This window comes from Meriones unguiculatus, chromosome 4 (assembly GCF_030254825.1).
Source record: "Meriones unguiculatus strain TT.TT164.6M chromosome 4, Bangor_MerUng_6.1, whole genome shotgun sequence".
Taxonomy (NCBI): Eukaryota; Metazoa; Chordata; class Mammalia; order Rodentia; family Muridae; genus Meriones; species Meriones unguiculatus.
The window spans coordinates 14,641,202-14,663,275 of record NC_083352.1 but is presented as its reverse complement, the minus strand read 5'-3'; the positions used below and the strand labels follow the sequence as shown (position 1 = coordinate 14,663,275).

The 22,074-nt window shown below is 46.8% G+C and overlaps 1 protein-coding gene across 1 annotated transcript; it reads left to right on the top strand.

Annotated features, from left to right (window-relative positions):
- The first annotated feature begins 1,622 nt into the window (after positions 1–1,622).
- Positions 1,623–22,072, top strand: Slc25a15 (solute carrier family 25 member 15). The gene is made up of 7 exons (XM_021650472.2): positions 1,623–1,744; positions 4,251–4,365; positions 10,120–10,378; positions 14,291–14,428; positions 17,017–17,186; positions 18,548–18,706; positions 20,143–22,072. Exons 2-7 carry the CDS (start codon positions 4,311–4,313, stop codon positions 20,265–20,267), a joined length of 906 nt encoding a protein of 301 aa, XP_021506147.1. The 5' UTR covers positions 1,623–1,744; positions 4,251–4,310; the 3' UTR covers positions 20,268–22,072.
- The last annotated feature ends 2 nt before the right edge of the window (positions 22,073–22,074 follow it).

Sequence of the window (22,074 nt, the reverse complement as noted above, 5' to 3'; positions counted from 1 at the left end):
TTTTTGTTTGTTTGTTTGAGGATGGAGGTGGGTCAGCGGTTAAGAGCACTTGCTTCTCTTCCAGAGGACCCAGCACACAAAGGCTGTAACTCTGCTTCTAGGGACGACAGCTTTTCCTCCTAGCCTCCCCACAAACCAACATGCATGTTTTCATAAATATACACGTAAATTCAAAAATCAAATGAATCTTTGAAAAGATGAACATGATTTACAGGGAGGCTGAAGCAGAGTGGGAAGGTGTAGCCACGAGTCACATGAAGCCCAAGAATCTTCCAACTGAGTAGGCTACAGCTAATGAGGATTTAATCACTCCTGTGAACCAGTTTCCTTAAGTATTATTTTTATTTATGGGGTGTGTGTACTCTCGGAAGGTATGTGCAGATGCCTGTGGAAGCCAGAAGGGGAAGTTGGATCCACCAGAGCTGGACTGGGGAGCCACCAGATGTGGGTCCTGGGAACTGAATTCCAGACCTCTGCAAGCGCAGTGTTTTAGCTTCATTCTGTTGCTGCAACAAAACATTCTGCTGAGCAGCAACTTGGGGAGGAAAGGGTTTATTTGCATACACTTCCAGGTTGAGGGAAGTGAAGACAGGCACTCAAGGCAGGAGCCTCACTCTCTGGGTTGAGCCCTGAATCTGCGCTGAGCTAGCTTCATGCAACCCAGGAAGACCTGCCCAAGGAATGATGCCACCCACAGTGGGCTGGGTCTTCCAACAAGACGTTGCCACACAGACACAGACCCAGATCCGCTCAGACCAACTGGATCTAGGAAATTCCTCTACTGAGGCTTGTCTCGCGATTCAAGGCTGAGTCAAGTAGATAAGCAGCAAGACTTCTTCACCTCTGCACCATCACTCCAGTGCCACTTTCAGCTGCCAAGTAAAGCGTCAGAGGAATAGTTCGCTGGGAACCAAAACCAAACCAACCAACCAACCAACCAACCAAACAAACAAACAAAAAAACTAGGGAGGCTGCCTTGTAGCAGCAGTTTAATATACTGGGTGCCTTTTCCATAATGTTCCTGGGGATGGATTTCCTTGGGGGAGAACGACTGGAATTTAAAGCAACGCTAAACCAACGAACAGAAAAGCAAATAAAACCTGATGGGCTAGGGATGTACCTCTGTTGGTAGAACGCTCGCCTAGCAAGCAAGAAGCCCTGGGTTTGGTCCCAACCTCCTCATAAAACCAAGCCCGTGGTACACACCTGGATGCATTTGGAAGGCGGAGGTAACAACAACAGCAAGTTCTTAGCCACATAGCAAGTTAGCCTGGGCGATGTGAGACCATGTCCCTAGATTGACAGACAGACAGATGATAGATAGATAGATAGATAGATAGATGGATGGATAGATGATAATTTAAAAAGCTGGCCATAAGTGAATTTATATTTCACCACTACCATTCTAGTAATTTTCATTTACCGCCAAATTAAAGCCACAGCCTCCGGGGCTGGATAACGCTGGAAGACCTCAAGGTGAGTCCTCCCTGAGGCTGCCAGCAGCCCCCAGGGTCTGCCAACCTGGCAGCCCGCGTGGACGGCAGACTTCCCGTTTCCCCGGCTGGGCTTCGGGAGGGAGGGGCGGAGGAGCCTGGGTGGGGGAGGGGCCTCGGGAGGGAGGGGCCTCGGGAAAGGAGGGCCCGAGGGCCGGACCCACGCAACGACCTTAAAAAGTGTCTGGGTGCCGCGGCCGCCAGCGGAGCGCGGGCGCTGGAGTGCGAGCCGGACGCAGCGGGGCGCGGCGGTGAGGCGGCTGGAGCAGGAGGGAGCGGGCGGCCGGGCTCGGGGACGCGTCCTGACGGTCGCGTGCTGCGGCACCCGCGCGCGCCCGACGCGCGGCCGGGTCCCGGGAGGCGCAGGGATCGGGCGGGCTCGGTGCCCGGCGGTGCCGCGCTGGCTGCGCGCTGCAAGGGGGAGGGGGACCCCCGGGTCAGGCCGGGTGACTCGCTCTGCAGCTGCAGCAGCAGTAGTTGGCAACCTGGCGCTCGCCGAAGGGGCTCCGTGGTGGTGGCATGCGGCCTTCTGCTGCCCAGCTGCAGGGAAGTGCAGCCTCACCCGGTTCGACCCCCGGAGAAGTTATTTCCCCCTAGGAACCAGTATTCGGGTTGGCGCTGTTTCTGGGACTACTGGGTAGTTTGAAGGAAGAGGGTGGGAAGCTGAAAGGATTCGGGTGTTCTACTCCAAATGGTACACAGCAAGCTCCGAAGGCAGTTTAAATTCATGCGGAACACTGGTCTGTGCACGTCCTGCATTCTCTCCAACCCACAGTTCATACTCCGTTAACTCTGCATACTTTCAGGGCTCATGTGTTAGGAGCATTTCTGTCTTCTGTGATTTGGCAGACATCCCTGAGAAGGAGACTTAAGTGGTAGAATGCTTGGCCAGTATGATGGAAGTCATGCAGTCATGCTTAATCCCCAGCACGGGGAAATGTTTTTACATATACTAGTCTGCTTCTGAAGTTAGGATTATTTCCTCCCTTCCCTTCTCTACTTCTAACCCCTTGCATGTAACTCCCACTCAGATTCATGACCTCTTTTTCTTAATTGTTATGACACAAGAACACACACACACACACACAGTCTTCAATATTTAAATACAAACCTCTCAGTCCATATAATGCTACTTGTATGTCTATGGTGAGTAAACAGTTGGCTTCCCTGGGGAAGACTGTTCTTCCCGTTGAACATTTGTTAGTTGACTGTAGTTCTTTGTCAGAGGGACCTCTGGGATTTCCTCTGTCCATGTTAGTGTGTCTACTGGTATCATCCTCACGGGGATCTTGTTCCCAAGTTGATGAGACTTCATGGTATATAGCCTTTCTGACATTTCTAGGAGACTCAAATTCACAGCAATCTTACTGTTCCTTTGGCTCTTGGGGGGAAAAATTGAAGATTAATCCTGTATGTTATTTCTCTAGGATTTGAAGTGATTACATTTGGCTTATGTGAAGGGGTTGAATTTACAGTGACTGCATAATTAGATACGCTTTTCCATGCCTCCCAAGTTAGTAAAGAATCATTCATGTGAAAAGAAATGAGTGCGTTGAAGTTTATCTGAGGCCAGTGTGAGAGCTGTCTGCGCAGCTTGTCTCTTACTTTCCCTGAACAAATGTAGGCATGGGTGTTTCTGTAACTTCCAGGTTGCTAGATTTAAAGGAAACATTTTTTTTAAAAGAAAGAGTCTTGGAATATGGTCATTGACAATATTTATTTTACAAATTCTTGGTTGTTGCTGTTATTTTTCTTGACTTTTAGAATGGCTTTTGTATTTGAAAGAACCTTAACAGACCAACCTTCTCAGGGTGATGAGGAATGAAATTGTCCTGTTATATGGAACGAACTCTGTATTTTGAGAACAAACAGAATAGTTTGAGTAATCAGTAACTTTGATCTTATTTGTTCAGGAATCCTCCCTGTTTCCTAGTTACTATTAAGTTCAAGTCTCACCAAGGTTTTTTTTTTTTTTTTTTTTTTTTTTTTGTCTAAAGGTAGAGGGAGGCTTTGTTTCCCCAAGCTCTAGCCTTCAAAACAAACATTTCAAGTTTGACTATCTGGGACATAGCCCGGGGATTCTGATCAAGCAAAATCGGAACCCATGGTCCAGAGGTTGCACTAAATGTGTCTGGCTCACATTACCCACCTTACCTAGGAGCTTAGGCTGTGAAATCTCTGGTCCTCCTTGAGGCCTGTTGAGTCAGAATCTGAATTGTAGCAAGACCTGAGGGAAATCTACACATTTACTGCTGAGGTGAGATGAATTAGTGGTGACAAGGAAGGGTCAGGGCTCTACTGTGGGCCTTGTGGCCTGTTTATGGTACTTCTATAATCCCCCTTGTCTAGATGAAGCCCTCCTGTTTACGAGCGAGGTAGCTCAATGGAACTCCAAGGCTCTGACACCCAGCATGGAAGGCTGCTGTCTGAACTTAATGCTGAGCTTGATAGAATGGACTTTCACCATAGGCCTCTCAAACACTAGTCTGGTGTAGTCTGGGCCATTTGTGATTGGTTGCTTATTTGGTGTGGTGAAGGTTCTCATAAAGATTGGTTGAAGTGTGGTAAGGGCTATAACCCTGATATTCAGGGGAGGATTTTGGTGTGAGCTATTTAAGGGGAAGTAGTTGATACATTGTTTTCCCATTCCTGGATGTTAAAGGTCCAGACCCTGGAAGTTAAAGTTCAGTAACACAGCAGGCTTAGAGAATGGGGAAATGCAGAGCCTGGACTAACTGAATTTTTGCCTCTTCCCAGGGGTATGTGGTACACATCCTTCCCTCTAGAGGATTACTTTCCACAGAACCCAGTAACACCATGAAGTCCAATCCTGTCATCCAAGCTGCCATTGACCTCACGGCAGGGGCCGCAGGTAATCCTGGGAAGGAGAGGGGAGGAGATACCCTTCCCCTGTATTCCTGAAGTAGTTCCTCAGAGTGAGTTGGAAATGTAGTCTTTGTTACTCCACAGGCAATATACTTTAACTTCAGGATGACGCAATCTAATGGAAATGTGATATTGTTCTAGATCTTTTATAGTACAGAATGACCGATACTGGTTTTTTGTTCTTAAGATTTATTTTTATTCATGTGTGTGTGTGTCTATGTGAGTGTCTGTCACATGTGAGCAGGTGCCTGAGGTGGATGAAAGGGGGGGTATCAGATCCTCTGGAACTGGAGTCACAGGTAATTGTGGGCTACCCACTCTCCAGCTCCCCTGTGACTGTTCTTATTGGTGCTGAGGAAGAAAGAAAGGCCTCCTGTAGAAGTGTTATCCTTTATTCTTTTCTCCTGCTTTCATACAACCTAATCTAGGCCTGGAACGAGACTTACTGCTGAACAAGCTCACCCTTTCTAGTTCTTTCTGAACTCTGGCTAGCTGGTTCAATTCAGCTGTCCTGGCTCAAACTCCTTTCCAAGCTGATTGATTCAAACTTGCTTCTCTCAATTCTAACTGAATTGCTCTGCTTGGCCTCATACTAACTTTGGCAATTCTGTTCTAATGTTCTGGCTCTTTCTCATTCTCTGGCTCATTCTGTCTTCACCTGTGTTTAGACTGCTCTCTCTCTGCAACCTGTCTTCTGTAAAACTGTCCTGATAAAACTGCCTCTCTTCTTCTGGTGAGAGTGTGTATGTCCCATCTTGACTCATTCTGTCAAAACTTTCTCTGATTCAGCACTTTGTCTGCCTCTCAATTAGATGTCACTTTCAATCATGGGTGTTCTACAAACTAACTTTACCTTCATTGTTTGGGATTAAAGGTGTGTGCTAAGGATCTGCATTCCAGCCACCTAGATCTTCCTGTTCGATCCCTTGCCACAGCAGCCATGTTTCTAGATTAGAACTCCTCTCTCTGCAGCCCCTTTTAACAGTGAGGCTGATATTCCACAGTGTCTCCTGGTGTGGATGGGAAGATGATGAACAGGCATTTGAGGCTGACCCTGAGCCTAAGGGCAGACTGGAGCCAGGGCTGGTAGAAAGACCATCTTAAACATGCAGAGTTAGGGAAAAGCTTAGCCTGGGGCAAAAAGAACTGGGTGCTCCGATAGTATTTTTTTTCAGAGTCCTGTGTCATCTCAGGGACAATCGCACACTGAAAGGCACATGTTTCCCAAGTGAACCTTTGGTCTGCCCTAGCCCTGCCCCCATCAATTCCTGTAAAGCCATGTTGCTTGATGTTCTCCTCCAGTATGACCTCTTGGGTCAACAGATCAAGTGGGGTCAGGGGACTATCTCACTCTCACTTGGTCTTTTGTCCGGTTGTAAAAAAAATCCTTGTACAGACAGCAATTCCCTCACTTATGCCTCCCCTAACTCTTCCATACCAACCCCCTCCTTTCATGAGCCAAAGGTCAGCTAGAGCTGCCTCTAGAGGAAGGCTGATAAGAATCCCTGGGCAACGGCACCTCTCCAGGTTAGAGACAAGGAATGTTCCAGTCTGAAGAGCAGGCCCAACATCTAGCAACATTGGACCCCAATATGTGACTCTGGGTCTTCAGGGTCAGTCCCCACTACTCTGGCAGAGAGGAGGACACCATCCCTTGGACCCCGTTCCTTCCCCTTGGTCCTCAGGCCACACTGTGGAGGATGCTGGCAGGAAATGGCAAAAGCCCCCACCAGCTCTGTCCTTTAGAGACTGTGGGTGCAGACAGGCCCTGCTTCTGTAGTGATGTGGTGTATAGTCTCTTGAGAGAGTCACACCTGCAGGCATTGTATGCCCTTGTCAGTCTAAGAACAGACTTTACAGTAATGATTTTTTAAAAAGCTTACCCCTTGCTATGTGCGTTCAGGCTTTTAAGTAGCACTCACAGGCTATAGTTTTTATGAAGGTTGTGATAATACTTTTGGAAGCCTTTTACAGAAGACAATTTCTGCGGGGCTTTTTTAAAGGATGATAAGTTATCTAAAATATTGATATTAGATGGTTTTCCTGCCCCCAAAGCTTCCGGGGTTTTGTAATTTCTGGGCACAGCAAGTTTCTTGGTAGAGGAGCTTTGGGTGGGAGAGGGGGGTGGTCAGAAGAGGTGCTCATTATCAACACTGGACCGAGCATTCTATTGTGAGTTGCCCGGAGAAGCAGTCTCACTTTTAATGGTCCCACAGTCCGGTTCATATATTGGCCTTACATAACTATGGGGAGCCATGTTCACTATCTATGTAGAAACCCCCAGATCTTGGCTCCTTGTCTTCTTGTCATCTTTGTTGTAGAATGCCTCACAGGGCAGCAGCCTTCTCTGAAGTAAGAGGTGGTTTGGACTCTTTGCTACCCTGACTCTCTGGACTGGCAAATACCTAGGGTTTGGGATTATTCCACTTAGTGCAGAGAACCCCTAGTGTTCCATGACCACCCTTCAATGGTGCAGGTGATTTATCTGTAAGTACAGATTTAGCTGTGGTCGAGGCTTGTGATGGGATGTAAATGTTGATACAAATATTTCTGTCTCTTTCTGATTCTAAGCAAAGATGCTTCCCAGCCACAGTGTTTCTATTAAAGTGCCAAGAAGTTGTCCTGGGTCTGACCTGAACCTGCTGTAGGTCAGGAAAGGAGGCCTGGGCAGCTAGGATGAGATGGAAGACAAGGCCGAATGGATCACTAAAGTTGGATCTTGGAAGTCTGCGAAGTGCTTTGAGTTCACTTATGTCAGGAAAAAGCAATCTCCGGCACTTCCTGTAGTGTGCCTCCTTACCTGGCATACTGGCTGGGAAAGGAGGACATTTATGGCCTTGAGGTTTGTCTGCAGAGTGTCAAAATGACAAGCACTTCAAAAACCACTTGTTTGTTTGTTTGTTTGCTTGTTTGTTTTGAGACAAGGTTTCTGTGTGTAGCCTTGGCTGTCCTGGAACTCACTTTGTAGACCAGGCTGGCCTTGAACCCAGAGATCCACCAGCTTCTGTCTCCTAATAGCTGGGATTAAAGGCGTGTGCTACCAGGCCCAGCCGCAAAAACTATTTTGAAGGGATACCTTAAAAATGTCACACGTCTCAGTCCTGTAAAGTGGCACTTCTGCTTGGGGGGCTGGAGGCTCACCTGTTTGTCCTGCTGTAAAAGCCATCCTTTCCCTGAGAAATGGCCGCGATTCCTTGTCATTTGCTGCTTGTGTGCTGAATGACCCTGTTAGACAGACTTTGTTGCTATGATAAAACATCTAAAGAAATCAACCTATGGGAGGGAGGATTCATTCTGGCCCATAATTTCAGAGGTTTTACTCCATCGTGGTGGGAGTGGGGTGGTAGGCCAGAGCAGCTCACTTCATGGCAGCCCGAAAGCACACACCTCTATACATACACATGAACACGTGCATACAGAGAGGGAAGGAGGGAAGATGGGAGGGAGGAAGGGGAGACAGACAGATATGGGATCCAGAGAGGGAACAGAGCGGAGAGAGGAGTGACAGAGGGGAGAAAGTTGGGGGGGGGGAAAGATAGAGAAAGGAGAGGGAGGGGAGAAAAGAGAAGAAGGGTGAAAAGAAAAAGAAACAGAGGAGAGGGAGAGAAAGACATACGACATACCCAGAGGCCTGCCCTTGCTTTTTCCTCTTAATTCCTCTTAATATTTTTATTATATCTGGGCCCCAGCCTGTGATGCTTTGGATTGGGCTTTCCTTCCTTCGTTAATGCTCTCTGGAAAGTCAGTCGTCCACAGAGGTCTGCTTTATTCATCTTTTAGGTGCCTCTCAAGGCAATCAAGCTGACAGAATTAGCCACCCCAGTGACTATCAGTTAAATGTTGGGCATGGTGTGGTCTCAGTACTCACCCAAAGAGTGAGTGGCAGGAGTTGACAGTGACAGAAGTTCTTTCATTTGTCCTTTAAGAAGAAAACAGTGAGCAGAAATATGACTTCTGCGGAGAAACTGCCAATGTACTTGTGTTCCTGATATAAATCTGAGAATTGGCTTGGCCCTGTGCTTGCTGCTGGCTAAGGCTGCGGTTAGGCACTGGACACAGTTCTGTGGTGAACAGCATTGGGATTTAGCTTCACTTTCGTGAGGGTGAGGCAGTGAAGTTGTTTCATTATATCTGTAACATTCACTAGCCTCTTTCTTACCTTCTAGAATGGACACAGAACCATCACAGATATGAAGCAAGTATGTGTCATAGTAACTGCTGTCTGTATATTCAGGATGAGTGAGTTATCGTGCATTTAGTTCAAATGTTAATGTCCTGAACCGTAGGCTTCATTCATTTTTATCAAAAATATGCACTCTAAAAATCCTAACAGTCACAGTCTTTTGGAATAATTAAATTATTTTGATTTAACCTAGCCCAGCAGTATGTAGGACAGAACAGTTCTGATTATAGAAAAAATTATCTTAACCTGTTGTTATTGCTCTAGTCTCACTAAGTAGCCCAGACTAGCCTGGAACTTTTAGCCTTCCTGCTTCCATCTCCTGAGCACTGGTATTGCAGGCATTCGCTGCTTACTCAGCTGTAGCGTCTTAGTGAATTATAGTCCAGGGATTCAGAGGAGTGGATCGTCAGGTCAAACCATACTGTTCTCTCCTGGAAGAAGCAAACAGTAGGAGGGAAGTTACGGGAATCATTTTGATTGTTTAGTAATAAAGCCAGATGCTGTGGAAGTTAACACCTTGCCTCTCAGTAAGTGACTCATTCTCAGTGTTCCTCTCCTGCCCGCCACACAGGTGGATTAAACACGTATAGCATCAGAGCTGTAAAGGTGTGAGCCTTCCATTTTGGTAGCGTTTTAGTGGCCTCACCACAGAGCTGTGATGTTTCCTGACCTAAGCAGGAGTGTCTGAAATGTGAGGCCTTCCAGGCCCCAGGAAGGAGGTAAATATTAACCAGCAGCATGTCCCAAAACTTTGGTCCTAGTCCAGGGTCTACAGATATTGTGGGGCAATCACAGTTTGCTCTTATCCTTCAGAATTCTTTCTGGAGTGATCTAACTTAGTATATTTGGTATTCTAATAGTGTGAAAACAGATACAAGGCAGACCAGTCCGTTTATACTAAGCAAAGGTAATTGTAGCCTATTCCCTAGCTAGGTATAAATCATTAATTGATAGTTAAAACTAAACCGCTTTTTTTCAGGGTCAAATGTTTTGTCCTCAGGAGATTAATTAGCAGTCTCTTGTCCTTATCTGGTACCTGACTTTTTCTAATAGTTGCCTCACACTAGGGCATTAGACAAAAAGAAATGCCTGTCTCTACCACCGTACCCACTGTCCCTTCTGTATGGCTTCTCTCCCTCTCTCATGTGTCTAGTGGTTGTTGTGTGCCAGGTTTGTGCCAAACCCAGTTTGTGTTAACGGTGTGCTAACCCAGTGAGATGCCGTAGATGAAGAACAGAGGTACCGCCCCTGTTTGGGATGGCACAGTCAAACCAGGTTCCAGCCCCTCTCTCTCTCCACTCCTGGCCGAGCCCTCAACGTAGGCTGTGTATCTTTGTATGAGCTTGAAACATCTCTCTGAGTGAGCATGGATAGCGCTAGGATGGGCCTCTGGTGCTGGCCAGCACAGGCACCTGCTGGAATCTGTTTGCTGAACTTGGCTAGAGGATTTGGGAAAGGCAGTCGTTAGGTACTAAAATACTGGTAATGGACAGCGAGCCACTGGCCTCCCCGTCCATGGCTGCAGACTCATTCTAAAGACTCGTGTCCTACCTGTAGGGGGCACAGCATGTGTACTGACTGGGCAGCCCTTCGACACGATGAAGGTGAAGATGCAGACGTTCCCAGACCTCTACCGGGGCCTCACCGACTGCTGCCTGAAGACCTACTCCCAGGTGGGCTTCCGCGGCTTCTACAAGGGCACCAGCCCTGCACTGATTGCCAATATTGCAGAGAACTCGGTGCTCTTCATGTGTTACGGCTTCTGCCAGCAGGTGGTCCGCAAAGTGGTTGGATTGGACAGGCAGGCAAAACTGAGGTGAGTCAGGACACTGGTGCTCCGTTGTCTGAATGACGTTTATAGGTACTGGCTTTCCTTTTTAAAAATGATTCTGATGTCCTCCACTGTTGCAGCATAAAACAGAGAAGGCCAAATGCAACGAGTCCTGTGCTATGGGAAGGTGATAGGAGTGCTGGACTAGAATTGTAGAACATGGGACTTAAGCTTCCACTTCTCTTTCGCCTGCACAGCTTATTGGAAGGAAGACGTTACCTGAGTGGTGTTAGACAAGAAATCTGGATAATTTAGGAAGCTACAGATGGACCCAGCTTTCCTTGGTTGACCCTTCCCTGTTCATCAGACTTCCACTTGTGCTTGACCATTGTGCTTCCATTTGTGCTATCGTACATGTCATTCAGAGGCCAAGCAGAATTTATAAAATACTGGAGTGCTCAGTCATGCTTCCTTCAGATGCTGATTTATTTGAAATGATTTTAAAATTATGCCAGGGAGGGTCTGAGGGGAAAAGCTTGATTACTGAAGTGCTTGCAAGGCACTGAATTAGATCTGTCACCCACATGAAAAGCTGGACATGGTATGTGCTCATACGCAGTAAAGGGAAGGCAGAGATAAAAAGAGGTCTAGGCCCCAGGTCCAAGCAAGAGATCCTATCTCAAAAAACAGATGTATGGTTTCTAAGAAACCAGTACACACATGCACAGCTGCGCGTGTACACACACACACACACACACACACACACACATTCATCCTTGAACAAGACAGGCTTGTTGGCTTTGTCAGTAGGAATTGGAACCTCTGTGGTGGCCTCAGGTTGCACACAGCTAAAGTAGACAGACAGAAGAGATCTACGAGATTCAGATGTGCTGTCTTAGAGGCATGTATCTGCTCATGACAGGTAGTCCTTGTGTTTAAAAACTGGGGAGTGGGTAATAAGATAGCCTGAGGTGACAGTGTAGGACTCCTGCCCTCCAGCTGAGGGAGAGAGCAGGAAGCAGAGCCAAAGGGGACAGAAGCAGAGGGCTGAGAGATTAGCACCCCACGGGGATATCAGACGGGAGCAGAGTATTAGGCACCTGGCTTTCTGTAGCTGAAGCAGAAACGTTCTCCTTCAGGACATGGGTTTATCTCCCTCAGCTTCTTTAGGGAAGGACAACATGGGAGAAGAGCCAAAGGAACAATAGGTGCTGAGGTAAGGTTCTGGTGAAGACTCTGCTCCCTTCTGTGCAGCGTAACCCTGTTCGGCTGTAGGATGGAGGTGGTGACGGGAACAGACTATTGGGGTTCTGGCCCCACGTACCCCTCCTCACTTTCCCTGCTTCTTTGCCTATGAACAGAGACAGGTTTGAGCACACTGCTTTTTCTCCTTTGTGTTTTATTTGGGACATGGTCCCGTTGTGTAGCCTGGGCCAATCTGAAACTCACGCATGGTCTTGGCTCAGTCTCCCACAGAGGGATGGCACGTGTGTTGTGAGGCCCACTCAGTGCTTTTCTGATGGTGGGCAGGACAATGCTTTAGGGTTGTCTTTCTCCACACCCTCTCCAGAAGCAAGAGTTGGTGTCACTGTGTTCCTTGTATGGATCCTTGAGTACGTTTGTCACGGATACCCACAGTGTGTAGCTTTTTACCATACAAGTTCTCAGTGAGGAAATCGGTCTGGTTATCTTGTGCTAAAACAGCCCTGGAACTTTTCCTAAGCTTAGTCTTTTTCCTTTTCACTCTTGGGAGCAATTTTCCTTTTTACCTGTTGGGTGCACGCTGCCTGTGGTCTGCTATACTCTTGCATGTTGGTTGTGTCTTTATTATGGCCCTTACCATGACCTTACCATGTGGAGGTGCTGTTGTCTCTGCCTGAAACAGTCATAGTTGCCTGTGTCATCTGAGCCCACAGTTCCCCTTCCACCCGACCTCTTTCTGTTAGGCCAGCAAGGATACTAGTCAGACCTAGAGGGCATATTTATCAAGAGCTGCAAAGGGAAGCTGTTATAGCAAGCATTTGCTGTGTATTTTTGCAACCTTATCACAAATATTTGTGTGTCCCGGTTTGAACCTAATGCAGCATCTGCTTTGAACTTTGACTGACTGAGAGCTTACATGGCAGAGGCATTTAGGTCATGATTCTCATTCACTAGATGACAAAGTGGACTCTCTGAAAATTTCATAGAATATATTTTGATCATATTTCCCCCTCCCCCATCTTCCCATATCCTTCCCACCTCTCTACGAACTTTGTAGTTTTTTCTCTTTAAAACAAACCAAAACAAGAAGCATACATATACATAAAAACATGAAAATAGAAATCAAAACAAACAGACCAATAAGGCAAAAGAAAAAAATCCCAATAAAGAGACAAAAAGTACCTACAGTAGATATTTACAAAACCCTATCCCATCCCATACTTCCAGTTGAACAAATTTGCTCTACACCTAGAGCTGAAGGTCTACGCATCTTATTTTGTGCACTGGAAGATGAAAGAATTTATGAGAATGCCAAAGTCCATAGAAACGCTGATAAGGCCTCTCCCTTGTACTCTCATAAGATGTTCTATGTTCATTCAGATTCTGGAACCATCTCAATACCTGAGGTTGAACTGACCTCTGTGTTTATTGACTGATACCTCTGTTCTAGCAAACTTAGCACATTCTAGGTAATGACCCTAATAGAGAGTTGTCTGTCAGCAGGTTGATAGAGTTCCTGAGGAAGGCCAAATATGATTTGTAGGCTGGCCAAAAGGCCATTTGAAGCCTTAGCTTTTAACCAGTGAGCTCAGGAGTGATGTGAAGGAGTGAGCTAAACAGCAGGAAACATGCTCTACATCACAGAAGGCTGTATATAAGGATGTTGGCTTGCCTGCCTCACCTTGCATGATTTGTGGTGGTAGGCTTAAGTCTACCTAGCAAACAGCCTTGTTTCTGACAGCAAGCACCACGGTAAGCCTGCCCTCCTGAGACCAGCTCAGCCTGTGGACAGCCGCTGCTGTCTTGACGCACAGAAAGAGACTACCAGAAAATCAGGGCCAAGTTGGAAGCAAGAAAAGAAGTGTATTTGGCTCAGAGCAGTCTGGGGTACGAGAACTTGGGGCTGGCATCTGCTTGGCTCTTCTAGGGTGTCTTCTGACTTCGTGGTAGCATTGTGGATGAAATCAGGGTGGGAATTGTGTGGAGAGATCGCCACATGTTACAGAAAGCTGTACTCTTATGGGACTACCTGCAACTGAACTTTTGTCATATAATAGCTTTTGATCATGTTTTTCCACTCTCCCAATTCTTCCCAGATCTCCCCTACCTCTCTACCCACCACCTTCCTTTATATCCATTTTCTCTCTCCCCTAAAACAAAACAACACATAAAACAAGAAACACATAAACACCCCCACACACACCAAAAATAGAAATCAAAAAACAACAAGGAAAAGAAAATGCCCAAACAAAGCAAAATGAAACAGAAAGTCTACAGAAATGCCACCGGTTCATTTTGTGTTGGCCTGCTGCGTCAGGGAGGTATGGTGAATATACCCACCTGGCAGAGAGAGCAAGATTATAGGACATGGATCTCATGATGAAGGGCCTATCGTCAAAAACCTCACCTATTCCTCATTGTCTCTTAAGGATCCTTTCATTAAACTTTATCACGCACAGGGAGTCAGGTCCTCAACATATGAATTGGGGGAAGGGGACATGGGGGGTGTGGCAATCAGGTATACCTGGACTTGCTTCCTAGCATGCTACTTTCTAGATGTCCTGTGGCTTTGGGGACATATATTACCTCTCAGTGCCATTCCTCTTATGGAGTACTGCTGTCTGCTACAGGGTCCTGGGATCCTTAGATAGGAGGGCTAGTGTGGATTTCCTTCTCCCATCCCTGTGCTCACTCTGGTGCGGTGAGAGCCAAAGGGGCCAATAAGCTGATGGTAAGTGTTCTCTCTCCTTTCAGTGACCTCCAGAATGCAGCTGCTGGGTCCTTTGCTTCTGCCTTTGCTGCACTGGTTCTCTGCCCCACAGAGCTCGTCAAGTGCCGGCTGCAGACCATGTATGAAATGGAGACTTCAGGAAGGATAGCTGCGAGCCAGAAGTAAGCACTGTTCGTCCTTAGCTGTGTCTTGGTGTAGTGCGCTGTTATCTTATATTGTTAAAAGTAAGCAGCAAATGCAGAAACAGCTTTCCTTAGTCTAAAATATTGCGGCAGGGGATAATTCTCCGAAAAGACTGTGTCTTAGGCAGCTATTTAACGGTGCAGAAATGGAGACACCAGGGAGCCAAATTCCCCCTTTGTCATCCTGGGTGCATAAGGCATGACCCTCAGCCATATTTGGGAGACAGCTTTGAACTGAGTCTGAGAGCTGAGCCGAGTGTGTGGGCTTAGATTCTGAGGTGAGTGTTTTGATGCCCTTCCTCACATTTCACTTGGGTGTCTACCACAATCTGATGGCAACCCCCACCCTTCCCAAGCCTCCACATGTGCTTGCTAAGGGTCCAAGTTCTGAAAACATCCATCAAAAGCCTTGTAAGTAGAGCTGCTCTCTACGATCAAAGCACCGCTCAGCATGGACTCGAAAGCGACCGTCCACTGCAGTGTCTACGACCCCCCCCCATTATCCTTATTAACAACAAAACGTCAAGTTTTGTTGTTACCCTGACGTATCTGGTTGAAGATCTGGTCAAGGGTGTTGCTACCTTTTACCTCCCCAAGTCTGTAGAGCGACTGCTGTCTTCAGTTTCCTCCCTGCTTTTCAGAGCCTAGAGTCTAGCGGTATAACGCTTTAAAGGGTGGTTGGTCAACTGGAACCTGCCTCCAGCACTGTGAGTGCACACAGTTCTAGAAACAGCCCTGAAGTGAACGGGCCTTTGTAACTAGTGTCTGGAGTGAGAAACAGCGCCTCGCCAGCACCGTCCCGTGGGCTTGGATGCAGGCTTACTGCAGCTCGCTGTTGAGTTAGGTTCACTCATTATGTTCATGTGTGGCAGGAGCGAAGCTCTCGGGAGGAACAGGCCTGCTCATTGCTGTTGTCGTTCTAGGACTTGAGGCCTCGCTTCTCCCGCTCCCTAAGAACAAAGTGAGCAACTTGGGAGTTACACTGAGCTTGTGGCATTCTGCGTGTTCTCAGTGTGTAGAAAAGCTACCCCAGGGCAGGTGTGGGCCCAGGGCAGATGTCCGGCCCTGAAGCTGCTCCGGCAGCAGGGCTCATGGGCAAAAAGGAGACACTCTGCACCCCTTTGCTTGAGAGACAAGACACCATTTCGGGTGTCCCTCGAAGCCCAAGGGCTGTCGCTCAACCCTCAGAATTTCTTATCTTGCCTTCATTTCTCTGTAGCAAAGCAAAAATGAGGTAGCCTCCTGAACAAACTACCCTACACACACAGTGATGTACACAATGGCATAACTGTTGGGTGTCATCTTGACAGAATCTAGAATCACCCAGGAGGCACGTAGGTGGGCACTCCTGTGATGGGCCATCTTTATTCAGTCAACTGAGTGTTGTGGGTTATTTTTATTATTGATTTATCTTTTAGTTAAGCAGCGGTTATTCCTAAACCAGCTGTATACCCACATCACCACACAGAGACTAGGATTTATTTAATTAACCTAGAGCCACAATGCTGGGCAATAGTAATTCTGTCCTAAACCTTCAAGCCCACATAGTTTCCTACCATTTAGATTTCACCCATTATACTTGCTTTTAGTCATATCTTAGGTCCGGTTCATCTCTCCTCATGTTTCCAAGTCCTCTCCTGCCAGTCACTGCTGTCCTACTCCTCTCACTCATTTCCCTCTCCTCCCCTCCAGACGAGGATGTCCCATGCTGTTCTCTATTGCTCAGCATCGTGGCTGGTTGTTTTATTGGCAACACAGAGAACAAATGGTGGCATGTTTACACAAACTTGAGACAGGTGTTGCTTAAAATAAGCATCACAATGCAATGTCTGGATTGAAACCAGATAGTGGGTTAGAGAAATCAGCATTAGAATGAACAAGGGTAAATTGTATACACTCCACAAGAACACTATTCCAACAACTGAAGTAGGGAGAACTACCTAAAACAAAGGTGGCACTGTTGCCTGAGCCTGGGTCCCCGCCTGCGTGGAAGCGGGAAGCCCAGCTGAGCCGCAGCTGTCACTGGTCCCTGCGGCCTGACCCAGATGCAGTGTGACCAGCTGCACCAGGCTTCTGCTACCACTGCTTTGCCCCCACCATGGACTGTGAGCCCGAAAGAAACCCCTTCTCCTTTCAGTCTGCCTCTTGTTAGGTATTTCATTACAATGACAAGTAACTAATACACCACAAAGCTTGAGGAGCTGGGGCTACCGGGGGTAAGGCACCGGGCAAGTTTAGAATTGTTACACACCGTCAGCTTTGGATGACTCCTTGTAATTTGCTTTCACTTACTCGGCGTTGAAAAACAGGCAGTAATCCTTTCACACTCAGACGGTGTGCTTGACCACCTACCCTGCGTAGGCCTGCTTCGGCATGCTGGCTCACTGACCAGAAGTGCCAGGAAGTCTAAGAACGCCAGGTGTGCTTTGACGGGAAGGGCAGGTCCCAGGAACGCTCTGACCCAGGTAGTGGGGTTGGCTGGGGACATTGTCCTCGGTACAGACATCTCACTGCATGCATGCATCTCCCCACCTCACTGATGCTGCCTCCTGCTTTGTCTTCCCCAGCACAGTGTGGTCAGTTGTGAAAGAAATCTTCAGGAAGGACGGCCCCCTGGGCTTCTACCAAGGCCTCTCAAGCACTTTACTCCGAGAAGTACCCGGCTACTTCTTCTTCTTCGGTGGCTATGAACTGAGCAGATCATTTTTCGCCTCAGGGAAATCAAAAGATGACCTAGGTAAGTGTACCCACATTGGCAGCATTTGGGTTTAGTAGAATCTGCCTCCAGGGTTTGCTGGTTTCCACGGGTTTGGTGTTCAGTGGGCACCTTTCTGGGAGTCCACCCAGCACTCGGGAGTTTCTAGATGCCGGGAAGTAAATGGCAGCAGGGGTTGGCTGGCACCTTCTCACAAGGAAAATTTCCTAAGGCAAGTCCTGAAGCCTTACACCCCAAACTTCTTCGCTGACATTGGCACTGGCGTTGTTATAGCGTCCCTTTCCCTTCTGAGTGTTAGTCACTGCTCTGCGTCCATTTTAGAGGAAGAATTAAAGCTGTATTAGTAAACTCGAGGTAAGTTTCTTTTCTCTTTAGTTGGCTAATTGCCTGTCATTGCAACTACATCTCAATGAGATTGTCTACCAAGCCTTGTCTGTGACATCAAGTCACAAATCCCAAGCTTTTTAAAGCATTCATATCCATTAAATAAGTACATACTGACACATCTCATGTTCCTTACATTTAGGTGTTCAATGAACAGGTCTTTGCAAGCGGTTGTGGTGAGATGTCCTGTTCAGTAGCATCCCTGGTCATTCTTCAGGTCACAGCCTTTCTCCACAGAGAAATAAGAACAAACAAACATAGCTTCAGAAGTTGCCAAAATTCCCTGGGGAGACAAAAGCAGCCTTACTTAAGAACCGCCGCAGTAGATTTTAAGGACATTCAAGACAGCCCCCCCAAAAGACAAAACAACCCCTCCCCCCAAAAAAACCCTCAAGAAACAAAAGACAAAGCACGTACCATTGAGATTAGCCTCATTTAATGCTGTGCTTAACTTACTGGTTGGACAGCCTAAAATAAATTGTATACATAAATATTAACTCTTCACCCAAAGTTATATCTCTACTTTGAAGACCTTAGCTCCAAGGGTGAGGCAGGCAGGTAATGGAGGAACTTGGTCAGTGCTTATTAGTGTCATGAATAGAAACATTCCCAGTTGCACTTGTTTCACGTCATACATTTTTAAAACATGGTAGCAAATCATGGTGTTTAGGGAGCAGTACAAAGTGATTTTCACAGTAGAGGAAGATTTGGGACTGTAGGGAGTTAAAATTGAGAAAGACATGGACGGTGTTTCAGTGGCTTTCTTTCTCCATGATGTGAGACCTATTGGTTATAGGTGGCCCAACTTCAACCCGGAAGACAAGGGTGCGGTGGGGACACACCACCTGAGTGACCATCTGGTCTTGATGAGGCCCAGGGAGACTGGATTTCTTAGACAGAAACTAGCATTTTTCAAGGAGTCATGCTCCTTGAGCTGTTAGCTGTGCTTTTGGGAACACCGTTTGAACAAAGTACTTCTGGCTGCTTTCCCTCCCCAGGCCCTGTTCCGTTGATGCTAAGTGGTGGATTTGGTGGGATTTGCCTGTGGCTTGCTGTATATCCAGTGGATTGTATCAAATCTAGAATTCAAGTTCTTTCTATGACTGGAAAGCAGGCAGGATTCCTCAGAACCTTCCTGAGCATTGTGAAGAATGAAGGTGAGCCTGCCCTGAGGGGAGTGTGTTCACAGTGACCAGTCTCTTGGAAATGGACTCATCCAGGCTTAGTCAGACTATGGCTGCTCCTTTCTCCCTGCCTTGAGTCCTTCTCCCAACACTGTGTTCACGTGTGTGGCTTTCCATTTCCAAACCTTTTGCTTGAGCTTATTCAATGTCTAAAGTTCTTTCTCTTAACTTCTGGGCCATGTATCTGTTAGGATTCTTTGTATTCTAAATACCTTGGGGGGGATTTTTTAATATACATAAGTTGTCTAGAGGGAAGAGTGCTTTAAAGAGAGTAGCATCACCTCATTTCTATAATCCAAATATGAAAAGACTCCTAACATGATCACTAAGGCTTTAGTACATTATATTCCTATTACATCACATTTAAAAGAATGTACTACAACATCTTTGTCAGTAAGACTTCTGGAAAGAGAAAGTATCTGGGCAGTTTTTAAAGATGATTTGCTATCTGTTTTTAGAGTTCTTCTAGATGATGCAGACTTTTTAAGTCATGTTCATATCACACCAACTTTGGCAGCCCAAAGACCAGTCTTTCTGCCATCCACCATATAGACATATTAAAACTAGGGTTGTGAGGGCTGGTGAGGTGGCTCAGCGGTTAAGAGCGTCGGCTGTTTTTCCAGAGGTCCTGAGTTCAATTCCCAGCAAACCACATGGTGGCTCGCGACCATCTATACAGGGATCTGATGCCCTCTTCTGGCGTGCGGGTGTGCATAGGGCACACCTGCATTTAAAACAAAACAAAACAAAATGATCGGGTGTATGGAAAGGCTTAAATGGAAGAAAGGGTAGAATTAAATGATAAAATTATATTGTAATCCAAAAAAAATATATAAAAAGAGAAGTAAATGAAGTATATGGTCAAAAATATCATTATTTGAAAAACAAAACAACAACAAAAATTCCTTGGATCATAAACTCGTGCACTAGCGTTAAAGAGAGAAGCACAGTGATGCAGACACATGCTTAACTCGTGTCCCAAACAGAACGCAGGTGTCCTACTCCTGCATGCCTTCTCCAGTTTTGCCTGGCTCACCTTAGCTCGGTTCCTCATCTGGGTCTCCTCTCATGACCGTGCTGAGTAGGCGAGTACCAGGAACATCTCTGGGTTCTCTCGCTGGCCTCTCCGGCTCTTCAGTTGCCTCCATCTGGCCACCCTAGGCCTTAGCTCTGCCCTGTCCATTCTGCAGGAGTCCTCAGGCACAGAAATCACATCCGTGAGCTTGGGGCCTCACTACTTAACTTGTTTCTGTAGCCTGTTGAGGGGAACCTGGGAACGAGTGCGTTTTGCCTCGTGAGTTTTAGCACTGTTGTCTGATCTTGTGGGCACGGATAGTCTCTTCTGTGCATCTGCATGTGTATCTTCAAGGAAGTGCTGTCACAATCTCAGATTGCCTTTTGTCTTCCAGGAATAACAGCCTTGTATTCTGGACTGAAACCTACTATGATTCGAGCATTTCCTGCCAATGGGGCATTATTTTTGGCCTATGAATATAGCAGGAAGTTGATGATGAATCAGTTGGATGCATACTGACGTGCCCTGGTGAGCCCGGACTCAAGGCAGGCATTTAGTGACTGTTGTCAACTCAGGGTTTTGCAGAGGACGAGAATAATGTGGAATTATTATTGATTAATTGGAACTTTTGTCCTTGTCTTCCCTTCTTCTAGTCAAAGTCTTAAGAGACTTTGTGGGAGGCCCCTCTATCCTACACTGTATAATTTCTGCCTGTTATTGTACCAAAAGAGAAAAGTCGCCATTCTTGCCCTTGGTGGCTCTGTGCACCAGCCTCGTGCAGACTGTCTTCCTCCCAGGATGGAACTTCTGTGGAAGTCAGAGGTACGCGTGCAGTTTAGATGCTTCTGTGTTGAGGAAAACACAGTTTTGTCCTGCGTTTAATTGTAAATGGTGACCAATTTTTATGCAGACGTTTATAAGTGATTGCTTAACACGTCTTAGACACAGGGCCACTGCTATAGTCTGCAGAGCCTGTGTGCTAAGAACTTTTAACTTGTTGTGGTACATTAAAGCTAACACATCCATCTATATTTTTAGATAAATTTTATGCACCCTTGTGCGGCTCAGCTCCTAACAGTGCCATTCATTTCCCAGGTGGGCTCGTCATTTTGCACTCTGGTGCTGGTGGGCGTGGTCCAGAGTGTGAGACCAGCGTGCCCCCCACCTTCCCTTCTCCCTAGAAGAGCTGCCTCCCTTGTGGGTAGACAAGGGCTGCCCTGCCACGCTCTCACAAAACCCAGCAGAGGTTCTCATCTGGATTCAGCAGGAATCCAGGCTACTCTTCTGATCCTGGATCTGGGGCTAACCTGAACCCACTGTCTCTCTGCCTCCATCAATCAGAGGCCCTTCCAGGAAGCAGAGAGGAAGTCTGGGCTTCCTGCCTTTATTGTGGAGTCCCCCTCACAGGGAAGTCCAGTGGCGCCCACTAGTTCAGCACGGTAGCATAACCATATCAGCTCACTCTCCTGAAGTTCACCTTGGGGTTCATAACGCCTTGATTTACCTCTGTGTTTGGAGCTGGCGGTCTGTGAATTTTAATGTCGATGTGTAACTTTGGAAAGCATTGTGACCAATAACAGAAACCTTTTTATTAAACTAAGTAGTATGTATGCGGCAGCCAGAAACTTGGCCCCGCATTTCTTCTCACCCCGAGACACACGCAATAGATAATTCTTTGGCCACAGGGTCTAAGAGGGTCTCATCACTGCAGAGATCAAACCCAACGTCTGTATTGCTCCAAGACCAGAGGGATGACAATAGGGTTTGTGCCTACTCTGCCTATAAACCCGAAGGAAGTAGGCAGACCTTGTGAATGCCTCCTTGCTACAGTGCCATGAGCACAAGGGTCAGGAAAGCAAAGTATTCCCAGAAAGGGAGGAGTGCCTGTCAGCATCCCTTGACTGGCACTTGGTGAGAAAGCTGTCTTTCTAAGTTAGTTTTATCCGTTCTTGCGTGGCCGGTGGCTACTGACTGATGCTTCATCTGAAGAGGTCTGGATTGAAGCAAAAGTAGGATTGGTTTCCTGCAGGAAGAGGACAGGCCAGAGCCACGGTTTTTTCTTTTGGTGCTTGGGATCCAGGTCATATTAACCTGGTTGGTTGTGGGTCTTCTCACAGTCTGTCCTTTATGGCCTCTTCTATAGAAATAGTCAGAAACAAGGGAAAGTGAAAAACAGAGGCCAAAGGGAAAAAAAAATTTTTTAATTATTCTGTTGGTTTGATTTGTGACTTAATGTTTGGGCAAAGACAAAACCAGAACTTTGAGATACTTCGTTTAGAGAAATGAGTACTCTGTCATTATTAAATAAACCCAATGTGAGTCTATG